This window comes from Amblyomma maculatum, chromosome 11 (assembly GCF_055883805.1).
Source record: "Amblyomma maculatum isolate TAMU_Amacu chromosome 11, ASM5588380v1, whole genome shotgun sequence".
In the NCBI taxonomy this organism is placed as follows: domain Eukaryota; kingdom Metazoa; phylum Arthropoda; class Arachnida; order Ixodida; family Ixodidae; genus Amblyomma; species Amblyomma maculatum.
In genome coordinates, this window is record NC_139354.1 from 14,638,637 (window position 1) to 14,661,277 (window position 22,641).

A 22,641-nucleotide genomic window follows, 5' to 3' on the forward strand; every position below is an offset into this window, starting at 1 on the left:
CAGCTTTAGGGTGATACAACTCTCCACTAAAAACTGCTGAAGCATAAGCCTTTTGGCTTGATGTTTTTTTTTACCAAAGCTGTACATACTAACGAAATGCTCATGAAATAAACGTTTGCTTCTGCTGCTTCTGGCAGCGTCATCCCTGTCGAGACAAGAGCACACTTGTTACTGGCTTGTTTAAGGGTTGCGGTGTTTAAACAGTGGTTTTGAAGTAACCACATAGTGCAACTCAATAAATGCTCAGTTGATATCACGACACAATAGCTTAAAGTACTTCTCTGTTACCCGACTGCTGATTCAAGGATTCCTGGCATCATCATCATGTGACTTCTTCAATTATCTTTCTTTATAGGTTGCTGTTATTCCAGACAAGCAGAACAGTGGATATACTGACTTTAGAGGGTGCAACCAAGTTTACACTCTGATTGGTTGATCCCCGAAAATGTATCACTACCTCAAATAAAGAGACAGAGGCAACTGTAATTATCAAGTGTCACCTTTAGCACAAAATGGCATAGGTAAATACATAAAAAAAAGATCTAGGTAAATATCACAATATAAAAATGCCTTCCTTTGGCATAGCATGACAATGGTAAATGGCTTACATTGTCCACGATGTATTGGGAGATATGAAGCATGTATAAAACATGATACTCATCAATGAGAGTACACTGTGTTGATTGATGAAAGCTCGGTGACTAGATCAGTCTCCTGCACTTGAAATGCATCTGCTTCTCTCGAAAACGAACAGCATTACTTTCTGCGTGGTTTTCGGTTGTTGCCCTGAGCCTCTTTGTTAGCACAAGTTGGGAGCATCGTGAAACGCAGCCGCAGCTGGTCACTCCTTATATAGCTGGCATCCTCAAGGTCTTTCAGGAGGATGAACGAGCGCTGCGAAAACACGTGCTTTGGGTTCCCATCCACAGGTGCAAACCCGGCATCTCCAATGCCCTGACATCTGAGCACCTTCTTCTCATGTGACATTGGATGTAGGACAGCCATCTCTATACTCGCAGGCCTCTCAAGAAATACGTCCATGCTTCCTCTGTGCAGTTGGATGCAGATGTGCAGTGACACAGAGTCGGATTGTTTCCTCAAAAGAACTCCGAGCGATATTTGGCAGGTGCCCACAACCTGTCGCCCAATGTCCCAGCTAGACCTGCCCTTATTCGTGGCCGCTTCTTTCAGAGAGGAATATCCATCCAAGGTGCACTCGACAGTGATCCCGCCTCCAGTTGTGTTTTCGGTGACTATATGGGAGATGCCACTCAGCGGACACTCCCTACCTGCTGTAGTGCTGCAGTTGTTGACAACTGTGTCGCATTTTTGCGCAGAGTTCTGGAGTGCCCCTTGAGGCACCGTTCCCAACTGCTTACTCAGTTGGTTTAGTTCGAAGGAAAACTCCCGCTGTCTTTCATTTCTCAAGTTGCTCTGTACAATCAATACCTCCAGCATAGACTTCACATAGCTGTCCTTGCTTCCCAACTGTTTACTCAGCGTTTCCGTCAAGACATCCATTCTGTGGAAAATTTCACCAAGCTTGTCACTTTGGTGGTTATTCTCAATGAAAAGTCGTTCCAACGCAAATTTAACTTCACCCATTCCATCTTCCACTCCTTGCAGTGTATTACACGTAACTCTCTTATTGAGAATTTCATCGAGCTCCTGACCGTGTGAGTTTCTTTTGATGAAAAGATGCTCAAGTGTGGCTCTCAACTGATCCATTTGAATACTCTGTCTTTTCACCAACATAGAAAAAGAATTGATTTCTTGAAAAAAGCCATTAAGTCTGTCAATTGCAGAATTAATACCAGAAGAAAGGCCTTCAAGACGGTCTTTCAGGTTATCCACTTTGCTGTGCATTACTTCCGCAAATGTAGGCAGCCAAGCCATTTGCTGTTCGTCTTTCTTTCTGAGTTCTCCGCAACTGTTTGAAAAATTCAGCAGTTCTTCCTTCACCAGACAAAATGCATTCAGCAAAGCACCTTTCTCGGTAAACATCCCATGTACAAGTTCGTTCAGTTGGATGTTCTGGAGATGAAGCAGACCTTTCATGTCATCCATGTAGCCATCAAACATTTGCTTTGAACATGCCATTCCTGCATTTCCCTTTTGGAAGCCTGCTAGGCAGTGTACAATTACTTTCAGAGCAGAGTGCATTTCTTCCAATTCCACTTTTATCGATGCAGTTGTCGCAGAGTTTTGCCCCAGTGCTGCGTCTAGGCCTGGCTTGTCATTGGGCAGTCGTGGATGTGCAGCCTGCTGAATAGTGCCATGCTCAGCGTTGCTTTTCCGTGCACGAGAAACTGCATGAGTCCCGCACTGTGAAACCAGGTGCACACATATGTCGACGGACAAAACAACCTCTGAGCACCTGGGACAGCAAGTAGAATGGTATTGACACACATGATGATAGTGCCGGGAGAGCTGCGATGCAGCAGTGACCACCCGACAGCCATTTTCTTCATTCCAACACTTCACCTGAAGAAAGAGAAGCAATGTTGCAAAAAAAAATTAATTCCCTCATTCATTAATTCATTTGTTTATTAATACTGTCAGCCTTTGCAGGCTATTAAAGGAACAGAGAAAAAACAAAATGCAATTAAAAAAGGGAGTATTTCAACAACTAAAAGTCTGACACCAAAAATGCAAGCAAATGCACTAGACGTAAAGAAGGAAATCAGACAATAAAAAAAAAAAAAAAAAAAAAAAAACGATTATGCAGAGGGACAACTCTATAGGTATGTTATATTCAAAGTATGCTTTCAGGCTTTCAAGGAAGGCATCTGGAGCATTGCTTTTTACAGTAAAGTCAGGCAACATGCATGTTCTGTTCTTTAATAACTCGAGGAAAAAAGCTGTATTTAAAATAATCATTACCAGAAAGCAGCACAGGTATATACATACTATGCTGATGTGTTGATGACTCACTTGTTCAAATAATGCTCTTAGGACGTCTCACACTGACTGGTAGCTTTTTGTAAATGGTTGAAGCAACACAACGAGAATGGCCGAGTGGAAGTAGTAACGGAGTGCAAAACGTGACGAAACGTTTGTTTGGTTAGGAAAGCATAATCAAGTAATGAGCGTATGTGTTCTCTTGTAGTGTCTGCTTCCTTGCATAGCATTTCTGTCGATCAACACGAGTCTCTTGCTCAAGAAGCGCTGTGACAATGCTGCTTTTGATGCCCTCAAAGCAAGTTGGCTGAAAAACACATGAGCAACGAAATGTAGCATTGGACTAAAGTATGTAGCAAAAAGAAATCAAACTCGTGGAATTTCAAATATAGAAGGTTAATTTTGCAAAAGAAAACACTGAAATAAGAACTGTACATAAAAATCTCCCTGATAAAATTGCAATGAAGCTAGGGTTAGTTATACTCCGTTTCATACATCAAGTGCAACACTATCAAAGCTACAGCTCTTGTTTGCGCTCTCCGCATCCGCGATAAAAAATAGTGCCTCCTCTTGACGGGAGAAAATAATAGTTGCTTTGTCTGCAAGCTTAAAACATTTTACATTTGCCATCAACTTCATAAAAACCACCTTTTTTAGGGAGAAAAGGTCGGATTCGGCTAATTTGTATGTTCTTTATGTCATTTTTGTTCGTGCCGCGTTTTGCTGCTCTGCAACCTTGCCAGCTGTGCCACCAGATGGCGCTGGCTGTGCCCTCCGCCCTGCGCATCTCTTTTTGAGAAAATGGTTCTTTGGTGCGCATTTTTTCTATAAGATCCGCTCTGCGAAGATGTCTAAGCATGCGAAGCATGTTGTTGCAAACGTGTATGCTCGGAATAGAGCCCGTTTCGGCAGGAACCACTCGCCTACAGAACGAGCGCGTAGTGTTACGCCTCCTGTTTTTCTTGCGGACTACTTGCGTAGCGTTCGCTGCGTTGCACCTGATGTATGAAACGGAGTATAGTGATAGTGAAAACATTACCCAGATTTCCTAAATTAAAACTTTGCTAGAAGAACTATTTTCAACTGTACTACCAAGTTTAGGCTATGCTTGTCGCCAATTTGCCCAGTAACTTCCAAACAAATTTCCTTACGAGAAAAAGAAGTACAAGGAATTTTACTGAGGGTTCAACAGGGAATATAGCCCTCTGTAAGATGCACCGCAAACAGCACAACAGCACATTCCGTCAAGGCACAAAACCAGCGAGCTCGAGCAGCGCAGCGGCACTTCGCCGTTCTCTTCCTCGTCTTTGTGAATCCGCTCTTCGTTCACTACAATTTCCCCGGAAGCAAAGAGGCGCCACCCTGGCGAGGACAAGACGGGTGGGTTGTAGTACGTTTTGAGACGGCTCACATGCACAGTTTCACGGCCGCGATGATGCATGTCCAAAGAGGGAGTGCTTGGCTCCAGAATATAATTTACAGGGGAGGTCTGGTGAACGATGTGGTAGGGGTCGTGGTACTCAGTTCGAAATTTTGATGACATCCCCGGTGGGGTGCCAGGAACCCAGAGCCAAACGAGGAATCCTGTAGGGAAAACATGTGGCGTCTGATCTTTGTCGTGACAATGCTTTTGACACCCTTGAGATTCCGATGTTAAACTACGGATCAGCTGGCGACATTCCTCTGCATGCTTTGCAGCGTCGGAAAGGGGAGTCCACTCGGAGGAGTCGGGAGGATATGGTAATATAGTGTCCACCGTGGACGATGCCTCACGGCAATAAAGAAGGAAGAAAAGGCTAAATCCGGTAGTTGACTGTGTGGCAGCGTTGTAAGCGTACGTCACGAAAGGAAGAACAGCGTCCCAGTTAGTCTGATCGGCGGAAACGTACATCGTGAGCATATTTCCGAGAGTATGATTGAAGCGCTCAGTCAGCCTGTTAGTTTGAGGGTGATAGGCTGTGGTGGTCCGATGTATGATGCGATATTCGGCCAGTAGATCTTCAACGACGTTAGAAAGAAAGACTCGGCCTCTGTCACTCAGTAGCTCACGTGGAGAAGAACAAAATGATGAAGCAAAAACAGGGCAACTTCACGGGCAGTAGCGGCAGGTAGGGCAGCGGTCACCGCATATCGGGTGAGGTGGTCGGTGTCGACGATAATCCAGCGGTTCCCAGAGACCGTGCATGGAAGTGGCCCGTAAAGATCAACGCCAACGCAATCAAAAGGACGGGCCGGGCATGAAAGGGGTTGTAAGGGGCCAGAAGCACGAGGTGTGGATGACTTGCGGCGCTGACGGGCGATGCAGGAGCGGACTTATTTGCGAATATAACTGTACATGCCGTGCCAATAGCAGCGTTGAGAAATTCTTTGAAACGTCTTGACTACACCAGGATGGGCACACTGAGGGTCGACATGGAAAGAGGCGCAAATTTCATGTCGTAAATGACGGGGAATGACGAGAAGCCACCGTCGACCATCAGGCATATAATTGCGGCGGTAGAGAAGACTGTCTTGTAGGGCAAAGTGTGGTGCTTGACAGCGTAAAGTCCGAGAAGGCGCAGCAGCGTTAGGAGAAGTGGACACGATGTCGATAAGAGATGCGAGCCACGAGTCTTTACGCTGCTCCGCAGGCATATCAGCAATGGTTAGAGACGAGAGAACGGGATCAGCCGCCATGAAGCAAGCAGGTTCGTTGGAGAGGGGAGAACGAGACAGAGCGTCGGCGTCCATGTGTTTACGGCCAGAGCGATATATAACATGGATGTCAAATTCCTGAAGGCGGAGAGCCCATCGTGCGAGGCGGCCGGACGGGTCTTTAAGAGAGGACAGCCAACATAACGTGTGGTGGTCCGTGACGATGTCAAACTGGCGACCGTACAGGTAGGGTCGGAATTTCTTAGTGCCCACACAATTGCCAAACACTCCTTTTCCGTAACTGAGTAGTTGCATTCAGCTTTAGAGAGGACACGACTCGCGTACGCGACGACGTATTTGTGAAAGTCGTTTTTCTGTTATGCTAAGACAGCTCCGAGGCCAACGCCAATCGCATCAGTATGAACCTCGGTGGGTGCTGTCGGGTCGTAGTGGCGAAGGATTGGTGGAGATGTCAAAAGATGGCGCAGTGCGGTGAACGCTTCGTCGTACTCGACCGACCAGGCAGTTAAGTCACTGTTTCCCTTGAGTAGCTTTGTCAGGGGTGCAATATTAGAAGCAAAATTACGTACGAAGCGCCGAAAATACGATCACAGACCTATGAAGCTTCAAAGTTGCTTGAGTGAGACCGGCTTAGGAAACTCCGCCACTGCGCGCAGCTTAGCCGGATCAGGGCGAACACCTTCCTTGAGATGATGTGACCCAAAATTGTCAACTGCCGGGCCCCGAAGTGACACTTCTTAAGATTAAGTTGTAGGCCAGCGTCAGCAAGACAAACCAAAACTTGCCGCAAGTGCTCTAGGTGCGTAGCGAAGTCGGTGGAAAAGACAACAATGCCATCCAAGTAGCAGAGGCAGATGTGCCACTTGAACTTCCGCAAGATGTTATCCATCATTCTCTCGAATGTGGCGGGCACACTGCACAGACCGAAGGGCATGACATTAAATTCATAGAGGCCATCCGGCGTCACAAATGCGGTATTCTCTCTGTCACAGGCGGCCATTGGCACTTGCCAGTAACCGGAACGTAAATCAAGAGACGAAAAGTATTCGGCACCTTGGAGGCAATCAAGAGCGTCGTCTATACGCGGAAGGGGGTAATTGTCCTCGTGGGTAATTTTGTTGAGGCGCCGGTAATCGATACAAAAGGGAAACGAACCATCTTTCTTCTTTACTAGCACCACTGGTGAAGACCAGGGGCTTTGAGATGGACGGATTACACCACGTTGTAGCATGTCCTCAACTTGCTCATTGATCACGCAACGCATTGCCGCTGACACACGATAGGGGCGCTGTCAAAAGGGCGAGTTAGAGCCGGTCTGAATGTGATGCGCGACTGTGAAAGTGCAGCCAAGGGGTACGTGTGGGCGGCATCGAAGGCGAAGCAAAACGTCTGTAAAAGGGCCACAAGCTGCGTCCGGAAGGTGGAAGGAAGAGCGTCATCAATGGCGGTTTGTAAGAAGTCGTCTGGCTACGAATCAGGCGTTGGATCAGACTGCAGAGCATCGATGTAGTTACTACGGTAGGTCTTGGAGGCGTCCAGGTCAGAGAGAAGGTGGGCTGGTTGAATAGAACCGGGAGATTCCCCACGTAGCAGAGTAACGGGCACGGATACAGATTGTAGATGAGTAGCTTCGTGAAGCCACCGTGAATATCGAGAACAGCACATGGCAGCGTCAGATGCTTGCGGTGGATGAAGGATGCAGACGGCGTAAATAAAACACTAACGGCTGACACAGCAGGACACAAAAGAGGCACAAGGGCACAATGGTGCTACTTCGACATCTTCAGCGATGGTGAGCTTTTGAGGACACACTGAACGATTGTCATCGGGCAGTGCGTCGCACAGTGTAGAAAATTCCACTTCAGCTCGGGCGCGATCAATCATGGCATTATTTTTAGACAAGAAGTCCCATCCGAGGATAACGTCGTAGGAACAAGACGACGAACTACAAACTCGACACTGTACAAAAGACCTTCAATGACGACACGCGCTGTACATGCTGCTAAAGGTGCAATCCTCCCTTCACTGGCAGTGCGGAGCGACAAACCGTTAAATGACGCAACTTTTCGTAATCGTCGGCAAACACTCATGAATCACAGATACTGCAGCACCCGTATCGGCCAGCGCATATACAGACAGACCATCGATAGAGATCATTATAACGTTCGTGGGCGAAATATGAGGTCTTGAGCTTTTCGTAGAGCACGCAGTTCTCGCCTAAGGAACCGCGGAACTTAGTTTCCCTCGTCAGCAGGAGGTGGTCGCCAGCGCATTGGTGACAGTGACCTGCGAGGTAGAGAAGGAGAACGATGGGTTGTATATGAATGCTGTTCGGCGGCGTATGCAGGCGAAAAGGGAGTAGAACGAAGCAGTGGTGAGGAGTACTCCGAAGACGCAGGCTCTGGATGCGTAGCGACGACTGCATCGACGGGCCACATGTCCACGGCAACTACAGTAGTAGCAAATTGGGCGATTGTCCAAAGTACGCCAGGGGTTGTAATAGCGCTGGGTCGCAGGATAAAGCGGAACCGTTTGAGGAAGCAGTGTGTGGCATAAAACAGGCTGCATGGGTGGTAACGGCTCAGGCGGAGGCCGCGCAGCCGCTGCCGCGTAGGTCAAAGGGGCTGGAACAGAAGGTTGGCTATACTGTACTGGTGCTCCGAGGCATGTCAAGGGAGCGACAGCAGGAGCTTCAGGAAGCGTGGGAAGTGCTTCTGCGACTTGTTCGCGGATAACTTGCTGCAACTTTGGCACCAAAAGAAAGGGAGCGTCAGGACAATGGGGAACGAGGGACAGTTGACGGGCAGCTTCTTCTCGAACAAACTGCTTTATTTGTGGCAGCAAGGAAGACTGTTCTGCGACAGGTGTTAAAGCTGCAAGAGGCTCCTGGTGTGAGAGCGAGGAACCAGTGATTTTACGGCGCTTGCATTATTCCTCAAAGTTTTGGCATGCATTGATTACGTCGACGACGGTTGCTAAATTTCTGGCCAGAAGCATCTGGAACGCGTCATTGTCAATTCCTTGTAAAATGTGACCAATCTTGGCATGTTCTGTCATTGAAGCATTCACGCGCTTGCACAGGTCTACAACATCTTCAATATAGCTTGTAAAATTCTCGCCAGGTAGCTGTGCACAGCCACGCAAGCGTTGTTCAGTGCGCAGCTTGCACACTGCAGGCCGGCTGAGGATATCGGCAAAACTAGTCTTGAAAGCAGACCATGATGAGATATCGGCCTCGTGGTTGCGGAACCACAGGTTGGCAACGTCCGTTAAGTAGAATATGACGTTATTTAATTTGAGGCCGTCGTCCCATTTGTTGTGAGTGCTGACCCGCTCATATGAGGACAGCCAATCTTCGACGTCGTGGTCACCGGTTCCGCTGAAAATATGAGGGTCCGGTTGGCGCAAAGCTCCAGCGCAGAAGACGGGGGACGAGGAGGGATGGTAGCATCGGTTTGGCTGTTGTTGGTAGTGTGCGGCTGCGGAGCTCCAGGGTGGACGGAAATGCTCACCTTCACCAAGTGAAAGGGGTTTTACTGAGGGTTCAACAGGGAATATAGCCCTCTGTAAGCTGCACGGCGAACAGCACAAGAACACAGTCCGTCAAGGCACAAAGCCAGCGAGCTCGAGCAGTGCAGCGGCACTTCGTCATTCTCTTCCTCGTCTTCGTGAATCCGCTCTTCATTCACTACAGAAGAAATTAATTATTTCTATTACCAACATTCATGAATGAAAAAACTTAACTGCCTTCGTAACTTCGGTCAAAAGCTTCAAAAGCAGCGGTTGATGTGACGAGCAAAATAAGCCCATCAGATAACAGTTCTCACCCAAGAACTCCCAGGAATTAGCCCTTGGCACTGCACTTTGCCCATCTACATATATAGACCTCATACATTAAGTTTCCATTGCAGGTTTGCACACATTGCTTAAAACCATGGTCAACTATCTCATATTACACAAGCCATTATGCTTAACGGTAGGCACAAAAGAGACAGACTTAAACTGTGCTATAGTCAGTCAGTTACAAGTCAAGAGCACAGAGGTAAGCACCCCTCAAATGAGTCTTTTAAACCAATCGCGTCAGTTTTCTACCCTAGTACCCCTCCAAATGCAGCAACACCAGCCTCTGTTCATGTCTCCCTCCTACACCGAGCAATTCCATTCTTATCATTTTGGGAATGAACACCTGCCACCAAAGCTAGGCCCTTTGTCACCTACTGTCAGGAGAGAGGAAAATTCTTTTGTGCCTCAGTTGCTGGGAGGTTCTTCTTTGTTGATGCTACTGATTGGAGGAATTCCTTTGAGAATTTTGTTCCTGAATTCTTGACTAGTAATTTATTATAGTGCATTAGCGATACCAGTGTACCAAAGTAGACTGACAACCACATCAAATGTAGTTTTTGTGAAGAAGTCCCAACATCTTGTTTTCTTTGTTTTGTTTTTTTTCTGTCTCAATGTCCGCTTCTCAGTATTAAGGCCAAGGCTTGAACACATACAAAGCGAAACATAAATATTACACTAGTTAGCATCTGAAACATGACCTAAATACATCAATTTTTTTTCTCCATAAATAAAAAGTTTTACGCATCCAAACCGTGCTGTCTAACATGCAAACCTATGTTCTAAGTGTTCAACTGCAAGACTGCTTTTGTTATAATTTTTTTTTTTTTTTCATTCCCTTCTGGTTCTAGTTATGTTCAGCCACTTCTGCATGTTTGAAGTCTGCAGGCTCTGGGGGACTATTAATAGACATACTATATTTGCTGCCACCTGTCTCCGCCAAGACCAACTGAAATACAGACCTGCACAGATAGCACTGCTCCAGCGCGCACCTTCTAATTCATAGCCTTCGCCGCTAGGGAACGAACACTGCGGGTAGCCTGGCGCTACTGTAAACCTGTTAATAAGAGGGGTCTATTAGTTCTATATTTTTCTTCGTCGTTATAGTTTAATTATCTGTCCACGCTGTAATGCACAAGCACCTGTTCTGCGCATGTGCAGTGTGTAACTGCAGTGCCGTCGCACAAAGCGGAATCGCGGTATGTCTTCTGGCGAGAGAAAAACATTATAAAAATAAACATTCACCGCTAAAAGACAAAAAGCAAAATTTTCGAAGTATAACTCGGGCAAAGATCTTTTTTTTTTAATTTGGGTACAGTTTGTTTATATTAATTTGTGATTTGATGATGATAAAAATGATAAATGAACAGGTCAACCGAGCGCCCTCAACGGCGAAAAAGGTAATGAAAGTTGGCGCACGAGGTCCCATAGGACCCTGTTTTCTGTGCAGGTCTGTATTTCAGTCAGTCTTGGTCTCCACATTGTTTCTCTATGCCTTTTCACTGCCATATAATAGCCAGCCAAACCGAAATCTTTACAAAAGGGGCAACTATAGTACATTGATAACAGTACTGAATGTGTGATGCAATATGTTAACAGGTAAAATGATTTTTCTTTTTTATCAGGTGAAACAATATTCGCACATATTACAGCATTTGTGCAAATTGCATAATATAGAAATAACTGTAGAAAGAAACTTTATCAACTTGAAACCATTTTTCTCGCCACTTCTGCAAGTGCACCTATAGTAATAAAAGAATGAAAAAGCAAAGCTAAGGTGACAAATAAATATGAACTATCTCAATGCGGCAGCTTTAAATGCGCTGGCAACTGGTTCTAAGTGTCCTTGCAGTCTCCTCGACAGTCGCGCCTTTGTTCCATCTACAGACTTGATTACGAAAGTATCGATGGTTGTGCCAGTGACTTTACGATCACCAAAGTGGCGCTAACGTGTCTCTTGTTCAAGAAGTAATATGCCGTTTCAGCTTTTGATGCAGCCCATACAGGTTGGCTGAATTTCGTATGTGAGCAAAGAAATGCACTGATGCCGCGATGTTGGTCAAGGCACGTGTACAGAGAGACTACGCAAACTCTCATGCCCTGCACGTTTTCACATCTTACCTGTTTTTTCAAAAGGCTTTCGAAAGGAACATCTTTCCAGGAGACAGCATCCTCTGGGGGCCAGGTGTCACAGTCGAGAGGACAGGCGGGACCAACGTCTTCAGACGCGCAGAGCCGGTAGCAGGGTTTGCACAGACAGTGTCCGCACGGCAGGATTCCGCTCGTTCTGGGCAAGACTCCGCACAGGCTGCAAACCCATACCGGCGGAATAGGTTCGATGAAGCGCAGCGGCCTACGATCCAATTCCTCGGAGAATCCCACTAGCGCATACAAACGCTGTTCGTTGGCGCGGGACATTATGCCGCGTAAGCCTAACGCAACCTGCCAGTAACGGGTCTGAAATAGTGGCACCCTTTCAAGGTCAGTCACAATTTCTTAATGGCACAACAATAACTACGCAATTACCGTCAATAGCTCGGTTCTAGAGACTGAATATTACGGTCACAAAATGAAGGAATGCCAACATAACACAGTTATCAAAGAACTACCGAACTACGTTCAAAAATAACGCGGGCAAAAAACCCGCATCATTGTTCCGGTAGCCTACGTGACTCTGCCGCCGCTGCCTCGTATCTCACATTACGCTCATAAATTAGCTCCATACTATTCACATTTTTTAGATCATGCATAGATATTTTTTCTTTTACGGACGGAAAAATATAGTTTATTAGAATAAAAAAGCTATAAAAAACAGCCCTAAATCTAAATTGAGCCGTGCAAAGCCAGGCTGCGGCCTAGCCAGGTCAGGGCACGCAGCGTATACCGCCGTAGACGTTGGTCGTAAATATGCAAGGCCCATGATATGTGTGAGCGGTCTACTACTGAGGAATTAGCGGTCCTCCGTTGCCTCTTTTGCTATTCAACTGTAGTTTCTAGATGCTGAATTCAGCAGCGAAAGAACAGCTTCCGTGGCAAACCTGCAATAGTAGTGTCTAATGAAAAGAACGAAACTTTTCCAAGCCCTGTCGAGTCAACCGGCGTGAAGCCTGGAAGTTTGTGTGAAATGTTGTGCTGATGCGAGGTTAGTATAACTAGCGATTCGGCCAACATCGCTCAGAGCTTTCGGTTGGGGCTGCCACATTCGAGTGAGTTGACATTGCCTTATCATGACGTGATTATTTGCATACAAATTCCTGCCAATTCTGAAGTTGCACTCCATTATCCTGTACTCGGGGTAAAGCAGCAGGTGCGCGAGAAATAGCGAAGCATAGACCCACTACCAGTGTAGGAAAAAAATCCGTGCATCTATGTACAGTTCGCGGGGAGCTAGTCATAGTATAATGTTGCTTGGAGGGTGCGGTTCAGCTCAAGCAGTCGATATTCCCTCCACAAATGGCATGCTCTGATAAAATAGCTGAGTAGAGATCTGTGCGGAGCTCCTAGTTCGTTCCACGCCTTCTTTCTGGTGGAGAGGGCGAACTTATTCCGACTCAGTAAGAGGACTGAACTTAAGTGAGTCGTGAATGGGGCGTAAATCAAAGAAAAAAAAAAAAGTGCTCACTGAACGCTACAGATATGGGCACAGCAAAGTGATAAACCTTGCGCACTTTATTGCTGGAAATGATGCTGATTTGGCCCTTCTTCTTTATACCAGGGGATCGCATCATACGCGATCAGGCCGTTGAAAAGAATAGGAAGAAACAGACGTTCTCGGGGAGCCGAATTTACGATTGTTTTTGTGTGTTGTTACTAACGTGCAGCCTATTGGGATAATGCGTTGTGAACTTCCTGATAATGAACCCTGCATCTTGCACATGTTTATTTGCATAGAGAACCGGCGCTTGCTTTTTTTCTTTTTTTTTTTTTTTTTTTTATTGTAGACTGCCTTGTATACACGCAGTTACTCTTGAATTGTGTTAGTTCCATGTGACATGTCTTTATTTTATTTTTCAGCTTTTACCAGAAAAAGTATTTCTCAATGGCTGAGGTAAACTGCACTAATTTTTTACCATGTTATTTCAGTATGAAATAAGAAGTGTTCTCCTCAATACCTCACTTTTTATAAGCTCAGATTGTATCTCCAAGTATTTCACTGTGGCAGAGCCCAGGACAGAGGTTGCTCAATCTAAAGGAACCCCTGTAATGCATACAAAGAACATTAAGATGCACAGCCCTACAAACAGTGTGATTATATAACAGTAACTCCTCAGTAAAATAACTGGGCTAAGAACCAATTAAGAAACAATCAACTTTATAAACATTATAAGCACAAAATGTTTAGGTGCTTCCAAATGAATCATCAAGGAAAGGCATTCCAGTGTTTCCGCAGAACATAGTGAATCAATGATAGAAGTCAAAGCTTGCAGAAAACAGTTTTCATTGCACTCAGCTGTCATTTATTTTCGTAGTGATACTGGAGCAGCAAGCTTCAAAGCAAGACCAAGAGATGGCAGCAGTGGAGCAGTCATCGGACCATGAGCTCTCACAACTGCAGAGGCAATTGCATGAAATACGAGCCCAGCTTGCAAAAGCAACGTGGGTATTCATTTTTGTTATTTATTGCACAATAATGTGATCACTCCTCCAAGATGCTGGCAAGGCGGACACAATCAGTTGGTGACAAAGAGTACAGGGCAGTATCCCCTTCAGGCGTAAAAAATATCTTTGCAATACAAAAAATCTCTGAGGACCATTTTCGGTTCTTCACGCTTCATGACGTGTATGACATGTCCTGAAGAAACCGAAAGAAAAATTGTTTTTCACTGCCTTTTGCATAATCCTCGTTCGGGGACAGGGTGCCTCAATACAGAAAAAGTAATGCATGCTACTAGCAGAAAGTGCGATAGTGTCCTTAGCAGAAAGTTAGCGTCCCCTTACAGGGACATGGCGCCGAAGGGGATATACATAATTCAGCATAACCTTGGTCTCCCACTACTACAAAGTCTCGCATGATTCAAATGCACCGCAATATGACACAGGTGGAGATATGATACAGGTGTGGTACATACATTGATACTTTTGATGCATAGGTGGGTTGCAGTCTCATTAGTACAGTTGTTCCTTTCAGTAATGCTTCTTGAAAAAAAAGAACACTTGAAGTAATTCTTTTTAATAATGGTGGTGTGGTAGAAGGGTGTTGTTTGGCATGACATGTGAAAGATTGCAATGCTCATTTATAACCTAAAAGTGACAGAAAAAAGAACAGGCAACCAATATTTTCCTTTGAATGACGCGTGGCTTTGAGTAAACTTCCTTTTATTGTTCAATTTGCGCAAAGCTTTCCTATCTTTCTGGAGATATCGTGGCTGCTCTTACAAACATTTCATGGCTGTATCTCAAGACCATTTTTTTTCTGCAGCATATTTCTTCTCAAAAGCCTGCAGTGTTTAAAAAATGTGTTAGAAGTCAGAAAATCGGAATGGAGATAAACACAAATTGTTTGAACGTTTCCTTGACACACAGAGCCAACAAAGGACATGCATCGGTTCCTTTTTAGAGTACTTCCTGGTCTATTTCATCAATGAATATCTGGGACAGCACAGAAAATGAGGCATTGAAAGATATAAATATATTTAAAAATGAATACTTTGGCCATTTGTTTTTGTTTTGTTTTGTTTTGTTTTTTGCAGTTGAAAGCCACGTCTTTCCTTAAAGGTCCACAGAAACGGTCACCAAGAAGCCACTGATAAACTTGTTCAGTGTGTAGAACGAATCCTTTTGAGCATTAACCCAAAGTATAATGCCTTGGAACAAAGCCAGCGATTTATTATTAATTTTTAAAAACGGCGTTTTTTGAAATTCGCGGGCAGAGAGGTTGTTGCTTGGCGGTGTTGCATGGAATTATTTCCTTAAACCATGACGTCACGGGTGAGTTTACAGGCAAGGCTTGCTAGAAGCTGCCATTCGCTGCGGCCACTGCAGCCATGATGTCACAGACACACTTCCGGTAGCTGCGAAAGTCGTCTGCTTGTGCGCTGCGCAAGCTCCTCAGGCGCCTCCTCTGGCGGTCAAGCACCGCACGATGGCAGCACCTCCTCGACCGCCGTAAACACCGCCGCTGTGGCCCCTCCTCCCGAATACCGTATGCGAATGACACGGCTGATCGTTAGCGCCGATGTCCGAAATAAAGCATGCTAAAATTTGTTGGCATCTGGAATACTGAGCCGAATATTAAGTATGAAGCCCTCGTGAGGATCGCTGACCAGCAGCAAATTGCTGGTAAGAGCGTTCGCCGTGATACAAGCAAGTTCCTGCTCAAGCCAGGTGCCACTGGTGCATTTCGGCTCATCCGATCTGCTCGTACTAGCTCTGCGATAAATGCGTCGCCAGATTTAACCCTATGATTCTTTTACTATGGCAGGATAGGATTCACAATAAGGCAGTTTCATAAGTAGACGATTTACGACAGCGTTAATCAGTTCCAAAGCGCCGACCGCCGCAGCTTCGAAGCGAGACAATCTAGGCCTAGCGACGACTAGGGACGGTCACTCGCGGCGCCGTCTATTGCCGCGTTCGCGCGCCCCACCCCCACGGTAAAGTGTAACGTACCTCAGCCTGCTCGTGGCATCTCGTGCTGCAAGTGTTGGAAACTTGTGTACTTTCATTACAGCTAAGGCCACGCATTTGTTGACGTTCTGCTCAGCAACAAGCTGTTCAAACGATACTGTAGGCAGGACAAGGCTTCAGTACGCAGTCGCTGCGCTGTCGGCCGTAATCGAAGACGTCGGGCGGCACAGTAGACACCACATATTCTATACACCGATCTTTAAACGTGATACAGTGGGCAAATGAATAACTTTGTGAAGCAGACCCACTCGTACGTTTCGCACACTCGGGCGCCTCGGCTAACTATGCAAACCGAGGTCGCCAAGCTCGGTTTGCGATAACTGCGGTTAGTGGCGTAACCATGGTTTGGTCCGCCGTGCAACATGGGCTAACCATGGTTTCACGTAACTGCAGTTACGCTGTGCGAATTGGCAAACTCCTCAGTGTGTGAGCGAGGACGGGTTGACCGGAGTACGCCAGCGAACGAGCGCGCAACCAAACGTTCAAACCAAAACGAGCAACCAAAAGTTCGTCGAAGTGACGTAATATCTGGGCGGAGCTTTGAACTTGCTTGTATTCTTTATTTTTTTATGACTCCCTTCGGCGTACGAGTTGAAAGGGAAAATTGGAAGGGTCATTTTTAATCGCCGATATCTGGTGTTGCAGAAGCTAGATCGAAAATTTTTGCGGGAGAATGATGGGTGGTTCACCGCCGTATTCACAAATACGCCTTCACTCAAACTTCTACTCCAAGCTGCCCTCGAGGCCTGTTTTTCGTTTCTGAGAGCAATCTCCACTCGAATCGCTTTTCCAGCGGTGGAGAAAACTTGAGTTTTCTCGAGAATCTCGAGTCTGCGACGACGCTACCTTGGCCGCTCCTCGACCGCCACTCCGCTTGTAAACATGGCCGACATCGCATCGCTCGCTCGCTGTGTGGAATTCGTTCTACCGGTATACCAAACTTTTCATGAAAGAAGATACGACAAGGATGCACCGAACCTTTCTCTAAAGCATCAGCTGAGAGTGACAGTGACCCGGGACTTCTGGCACGCTATCGTTTTACGAATGCGGCCATGGCTAGCCTCCGTCCGTCCCTGCCGCTCACGCCGAACATGGCCGTGATCAGCCACCGACGTCTGTGCTGTTTGATCTTCGCATCATCGCAGTGCGCTTGTGTGGCGCGGGCACATTTTAAGTCGTCACTGGATAAATGGACAACCTTTTCTGAGCCCACCGAGTGCAGAAGTGAGGCGCGATTTGACCGTAAATGGTGAGCTCCCCTGCGGCCGGAGTCTAGCGGCGGCGGCGCTCTCTCCGTGGCTCGCCCCGCGCGCTTTCGCAGACGGCGCCGAACTTGTGGGGGAACAACGTATTGTATGTAGTAAGCTGGCGAGCACCGGAGGCGCGGTCGGACTGTGCGAACATCTGTGCTGCACCCCGCGCATCAATGTCTTGCTCGTCGCCCGAGGGTACGTAGTACGTCTTCGGACGCGCGGCGCTGTCGAGGGAGCGCGTTGGTGTGCTTGTCCTACGGAGAGATATTCGCGGCCGACGAAGAGCATGGCTTTTCAAGCACGTTTTCAATTAGGGCTCCCTACTTGTTTGGAAACCGCACGCGGTATTTTCTTCTGGAGAGTCGAATTCAGTGTACATGAGCTGCAATGCGCTGCGAATCAGCACGCATGTACTTTTATTTTCCTGCTATATATTTTGACGCCTGTCAAATCCCGGCAATAAAAAAAGTCTGTCAAAGCCTCATAATAAAAAAAAGTCTGTCAAAGCCTGGCAATAAAAAAAAGTCGCTCAAAGCCTGGCAATAACAAAAAGGCAAAGCAGCAAAGGCCGAGCGTAGATCTCACACCAAAAAATAAACCGAAGTATTCACACCATTTCTCGAATCTACGTCACCAGCAGCGACTGTTGCCAGATGCAAAAACATTTTCGGCCATTTTTCACAGCCGTCCTTTACATCCAGCTCACAAAACAAGTTACACTATGCTGTTAACATCGAAGTCGCTTGCGAAAGTTGTTTAGAAGACTTGACATGAAAAACTGAGCATGTTACACAGTTCAGCACGCAGTTTTCGGGCCAAAAGTTCATCTTAATCTCGTCCCCATATGCCACTTGCGCTGCTCCGAGTGGGGGAGGTATTCTCGAGGAGAACTTGTCGGAGGAAACGCCGAGGGGCGTTCTTGAATCCGAATCGGCCCTGGAGTGGAGTAGCGGCTGTATTCTCCGCTCCAACGAGTGGAGGTGGAGCGTCGAGTCGAGGCGCGTTTGTGATTACGGGCGTCAATATCTATCAATGTTATGGCGTTGTTTACCCTTCTTGGTGACCGTTTCTGTGGGCCTTTAAAGTTTAAATAGGTACCATGAACCCTATGCAAAAGTGTTGCCATCTAACGACTGCCGCTCGCTTTTCCGCCATGTTTGAGAGTAGCTGATAGTGGTAAGCGGCATATTGGGGGCTACCTGGCCGGCTAGATTAATACCCATTGTTGCCGATAATGCCGACATACTGTTGTGTCTGTTGTACACGGAACTAAAATAAGGGTGTCAAAGAAAAGAGGCAACCAAGTGCAAAGTTATATCCCTCGAGCTTTCTTTTTTATTCTCTTGTGGCCTTGTGTCCTCTCTCTGTAGACACTTTCAATCAACAGCACGCCTATGTAAATCATAAATTACTGTCTTATTTAGCCTACTTTGAAAGATCACAAATTCGTACTCGTTGTCAGGGCAGACAAAATATATCACCCACAGTGTGTTGCATTTGTCTGTAGACTGATTGCGCATCGCCTTTTTGCGTAAAAGATCTGCGAGAGTGTTGCTCCTGATTTTCTTCTTGCGCCAGCTCATTCCAACTTTTGCTGCTCCATGCTTACATGTTGTCGAGAGATTTTCTATGAATGTATACGTCCAGGTATTCAGATGGAAAACGTTGCGGCACTTCAAAGGCGCTAGACTGTTCTCTTATTAAATTCGAATGTGAAATTTTATTGTCTATGCGTTTCATTCACCATTGAATCGAATATAGTCGACTACTTCTGGGCTTGAGTTACTGAGGTGCATCTCCAGAACACGCCTTTCAAAACATATGACGCAAAGTATACCTTTACTCGTCTAGTACGAGTTCTCATGATAGTCGTTGCTGCAGTGGTGACGATCACCGCGCTGTTTACATTTTTTTATTAGTGCTAGATTTTTTCTCTCTGGGTTATATGAGATGCATCTAGAGGGAGTGCCGCATTATTGGACCGTGTTTTGTTTGTTTTTTTCTCCTCTCGATATCGCTGAACAATGGCACTTTTTCGTTTAACATTCATGGCGTGCCATCAAAACAGTGTTAAGAGGTAAGGATTGAAACTGTGAACCATTTTCCACCATCTACAGAGCGGTATCATTTGCAGCGAGCCTTACCGTGCTTAGCAGGAGAAGCAAGGATGAGCGCACGCATGTGTCTTCCAACTTTATTTTGTCTAAATATACCCTGCCCTACAAATGCACGCATCACATTTTCTGTATATCCATTGCTCGGTACACACTGCTACTTCACTGTATTACCGCTGGCAAATATTGTTTGTTGTTTTACAATATGTATGAAAAAAGAATATGCATCACAACTCCACAATAATGACATTTGTGTTCTTTCCAATGCAGCAGAGTGCATTCCTCATAAAGTCGGACTTTGTAAAATATGTTTGGCAGCCATAAAAAGAGGACAGTTAGTTAACATTAGACAGACCACATGTGTTCGCTGCTTTTTCAGAAAGTAATTTCGTGAAGAATATTGCTAGTGTCGAATGTTACATGACAGTGCAGTACTATCAGCTTTTGCATTCAAAAGCTTCAGAAGCAAAGAAAGACACTAAAAACTCGTTCCCCCCCCCTTCCCCTTTTTTGACCTTAGAGAAGCAGAATGCAACTTTTCTCTAATGCTAGAAAATGGTACAATCTGAGTAGGCTTCAATGATTGATGCCTGTCTCACTGCTAAGCCCATCCATGACACGGACAACGAAAAAAAAAAAAAAAGATTGATATGCTTCAGTCCAGTTGATAACTATAGCAACAAAAGAAAAAAAATTGGCAGTGGTTTAGCTCCGGTTAAAGGGACAGAACACTGGAATTTAGGTATCAATTTTTTTTCGCCGCAGTGGAAAGATTGATGTCTTAAATGTTCGATTCCATAACGGTTTTGTTAGAAACGCTATAGAAAATTTTTACCGGGACTTTTTTCGATCAATGCGTGCACCCGTTTTTATGTAGTCTGATGCTGGAAACCATGAGCAGCGACCGCGATGACGACTGGTGGTCGACAAAAAAGACGTACCGCAAACTTTTACTCGCCAGTCAGTAATCAGACATTTTTTGCGTAGAGTAACATCCTTTTCAGTTTCACACTCAATGCTGTTACGGCACAATAACGCACGCCCTCGTCGACGAAAGTTTTAGTGGGCACTGTCATTGCTTCATTCACGAAATTGCAAACACTGTGGCGCCATCTAGTGGCAAAACTTGAAAGCATACCTCTCATGGTGCGAAAGCTGGGGTGGTTTTTATTTAAGGACGCACTAGAGAGAGCGCAAAATATAATAAATTACGGCAAACACTCCTAGAATAAAAAAGAACAATGTGCAGCTACGAAGATCAGCAATATTTTGCTAACATGTAGTCACGTGGGGGGCTACACTGAAAGTACTAGGGTTTCTCCGCTAGATAGCGCCTCAGTTGTTTTTATGCGATTTTCAATGGCAAATTAAAATTGTAAAGCCTCTTTTCTTTGATATTGTAGTACTCGATCTGTACTATATGAGGCAAGATCTTTTCATCTCCACCATAATCTCTTGATATATTTTGGCCAGTGTTCTGTCCCTTTAAACCTAGTTGAGTTGCAAAAGCAACAGTTGCATGGCTATGCTTAGGATAGCTTAGGCTACGCACTGAGCAGCGGCCGGGCTCTCCTTCTCCATAGTTTGTTGATTCTGGCCTCGCGCTTTTAGCTATATATACATCACACACACCTCTTTTTCGCACGACCAACGGAGAGAGTGATGCGCAGCTGGCGCCGGCTATGGTTATGACGTCACTTCTCCGGCACCGCTAAAATGCGTGGCAGAGCACGGCTGCGACGGCAGCTCTGATACACCAGCTGCATTGGAGAGGGGAATGGCTGTGCTCAACATCAACCGCTAAACATCCAGCAAGAGGATGGGAACAGTAGTGCACGCGCTGTATTGTGAATTGTGAAGGTCCATAGTCGCGCGGTTTTTATTAGGCACTGGTCCTATAATTAAAAAAAGGAAACAATGTCAAGCTCCTTCGTGTACACGTATTCGAACAACATACTATGGAATGCCAATGATCGAGGCCGAGCGCTGGGTGCAATGACAAGTTCAGCCGGGCCCGCGCTGGACTCGAAAGCATCCTGCTGTGGCTGACGCAGTGTAATGACATCGCAGATGTGTGCTATACCCGAAAGCAATATCAAACTCTTTCATGGATGCCAATTTGAGCATTGTACGTATTAAGGAATGCGCTGGAGCAGCGAAGGAAATTAAGGAGCGGCAACAAAGGGTTTGCAATTTGTAGCCACGCTATGTTGCCGTTCGCAAGAAGTTTTTGGCAGCGCAGTACCGCTTTACAAAGTAGATTAATTTTTCCAACATAAATATGTTAATATCAGAGTGAAATATGGTATGTTTTTGAATAAGGGTGGGTGGAGGGGGGAGGGGCGGGACGACACGGGGACACCCTGCTTCCTTTTCAAGCTGGAAACAATACATTGAGCATTTTTGCTTTTCGTGTTAAGGGAATAGACGCTCTCATATATATTAGTTGGAATATTTTTATGAGGATATGTAGTATTTATTCACCCTGCCCGCGCTGCGCCCTTTTCAAGCTGGAAACATTACATTCAGTACTCTTTATTTTCATGTTAAGAGAATAGAATGAATTGGATAGACTTGTAAGTGAATGAGACAATATTGAAAAGTTTACCATATATTTAGTTAACTCATAAATGCTTAAAATCCTAGTTTTATGTTATCTTTATTTATGCTCTTCATCCAGCAACTAATCCTGCCACAACCTGCACAGTGACTTGGTGGCTCTGGGAAATCGAACAGGGCGCCCATGTATCGTACAATATCAGTGAATGTTAAAAAATCCCCAAAATTATTTCACGGATTTCTATTCAGCACCTCTGACTGCTCATGCCCAACTTTGGAGTGTTCAACACCACATTCCACTGATGTCGTTTAACTGTCAGCATTATGAATAAGATAAATAAAGGATGATTTGTGTATATAAAATGTTCTGCAATTTTATTAGAACCATTTTGAAAAACATTCCCGCCTCAACCATAGGCTCATTTGCACTGAAACCGCCACAAAGCTTGCGCGTTGAGCCTTTTGCTGCGAGGTAAGTTTGACCATAGTGCTTACCTGGTTTGGCAGCACGTGATGAAAAACCAGAACCGTCTCCTACAAGATTGAGGAGCAAAAGTTGGCAACGCCGATTTTCTGACAAAAGGCAGCTGTGGCGCCATCTGGTGTCATCGAAGGAATGCACCGTGGTTCGAAAGCGCCTGTGCAAGCGTGGTACGTTTTCATAATGATGTTAGATGGTGCCACCGCTGCCC

At 45.7% G+C, this 22,641-nt stretch overlaps 2 protein-coding genes across 5 annotated transcripts in view; one reads left to right on the plus strand and one right to left on the minus strand.

The window, feature by feature from the left end:
- Positions 1-483: 483 nt before the first annotated feature.
- Positions 484-11,999, minus strand: LOC146172903 (uncharacterized). Its single transcript, XM_084584914.1, has 2 exons — positions 11,518-11,999; positions 484-2,484 (listed from the first exon to the last, which is right to left on the minus strand). The coding sequence occupies exons 1-2, from the start codon at positions 11,812-11,814 to the stop codon at positions 757-759; spliced, it is 2,025 nt and encodes a 674-aa protein (XP_084441040.1). The 5' UTR covers positions 11,815-11,999; the 3' UTR covers positions 484-756.
- A 268-nt stretch (positions 12,000-12,267) lies between these two features.
- The window catches only part of LOC146172904 (uncharacterized), a 28,479-nt gene continuing 18,105 nt past the window's right edge, over positions 12,268-22,641 (plus strand). The window contains exons 1-3 of one of the 4 annotated variants that reach the window (XM_084584173.1): positions 12,271-12,602; positions 13,411-13,444; positions 13,866-13,992. In XM_084584173.1, coding sequence (XP_084440299.1) covers positions 13,904-13,992 — 89 coding nt within the window. In that variant the 5' untranslated portion in view covers positions 12,271-12,602; positions 13,411-13,444; positions 13,866-13,903. Of the gene's footprint in view, positions 12,603-13,410; positions 13,445-13,865; positions 13,993-22,641 lie in introns of all 4 variants that reach the window. The other 3 variants (XM_084584174.1, XM_084584172.1, XM_084584171.1) reach the window with 3 other exon arrangements.

Coding starts and splice junctions, on each gene's coding strand:
- LOC146172903 (XM_084584914.1), bottom strand. CDS start 11,814: ATGTCCCGCGCCAACGAACAGCGTTTGTATGCGCTAGTGGGATTCTCC. Junction 2,485..11,517: donor AAAGCCTTTTGAAAAAACAG/GTAAGATGTGAA, acceptor CTCTTTCTTCAG/GTGAAGTGTTGGAATGAAGA.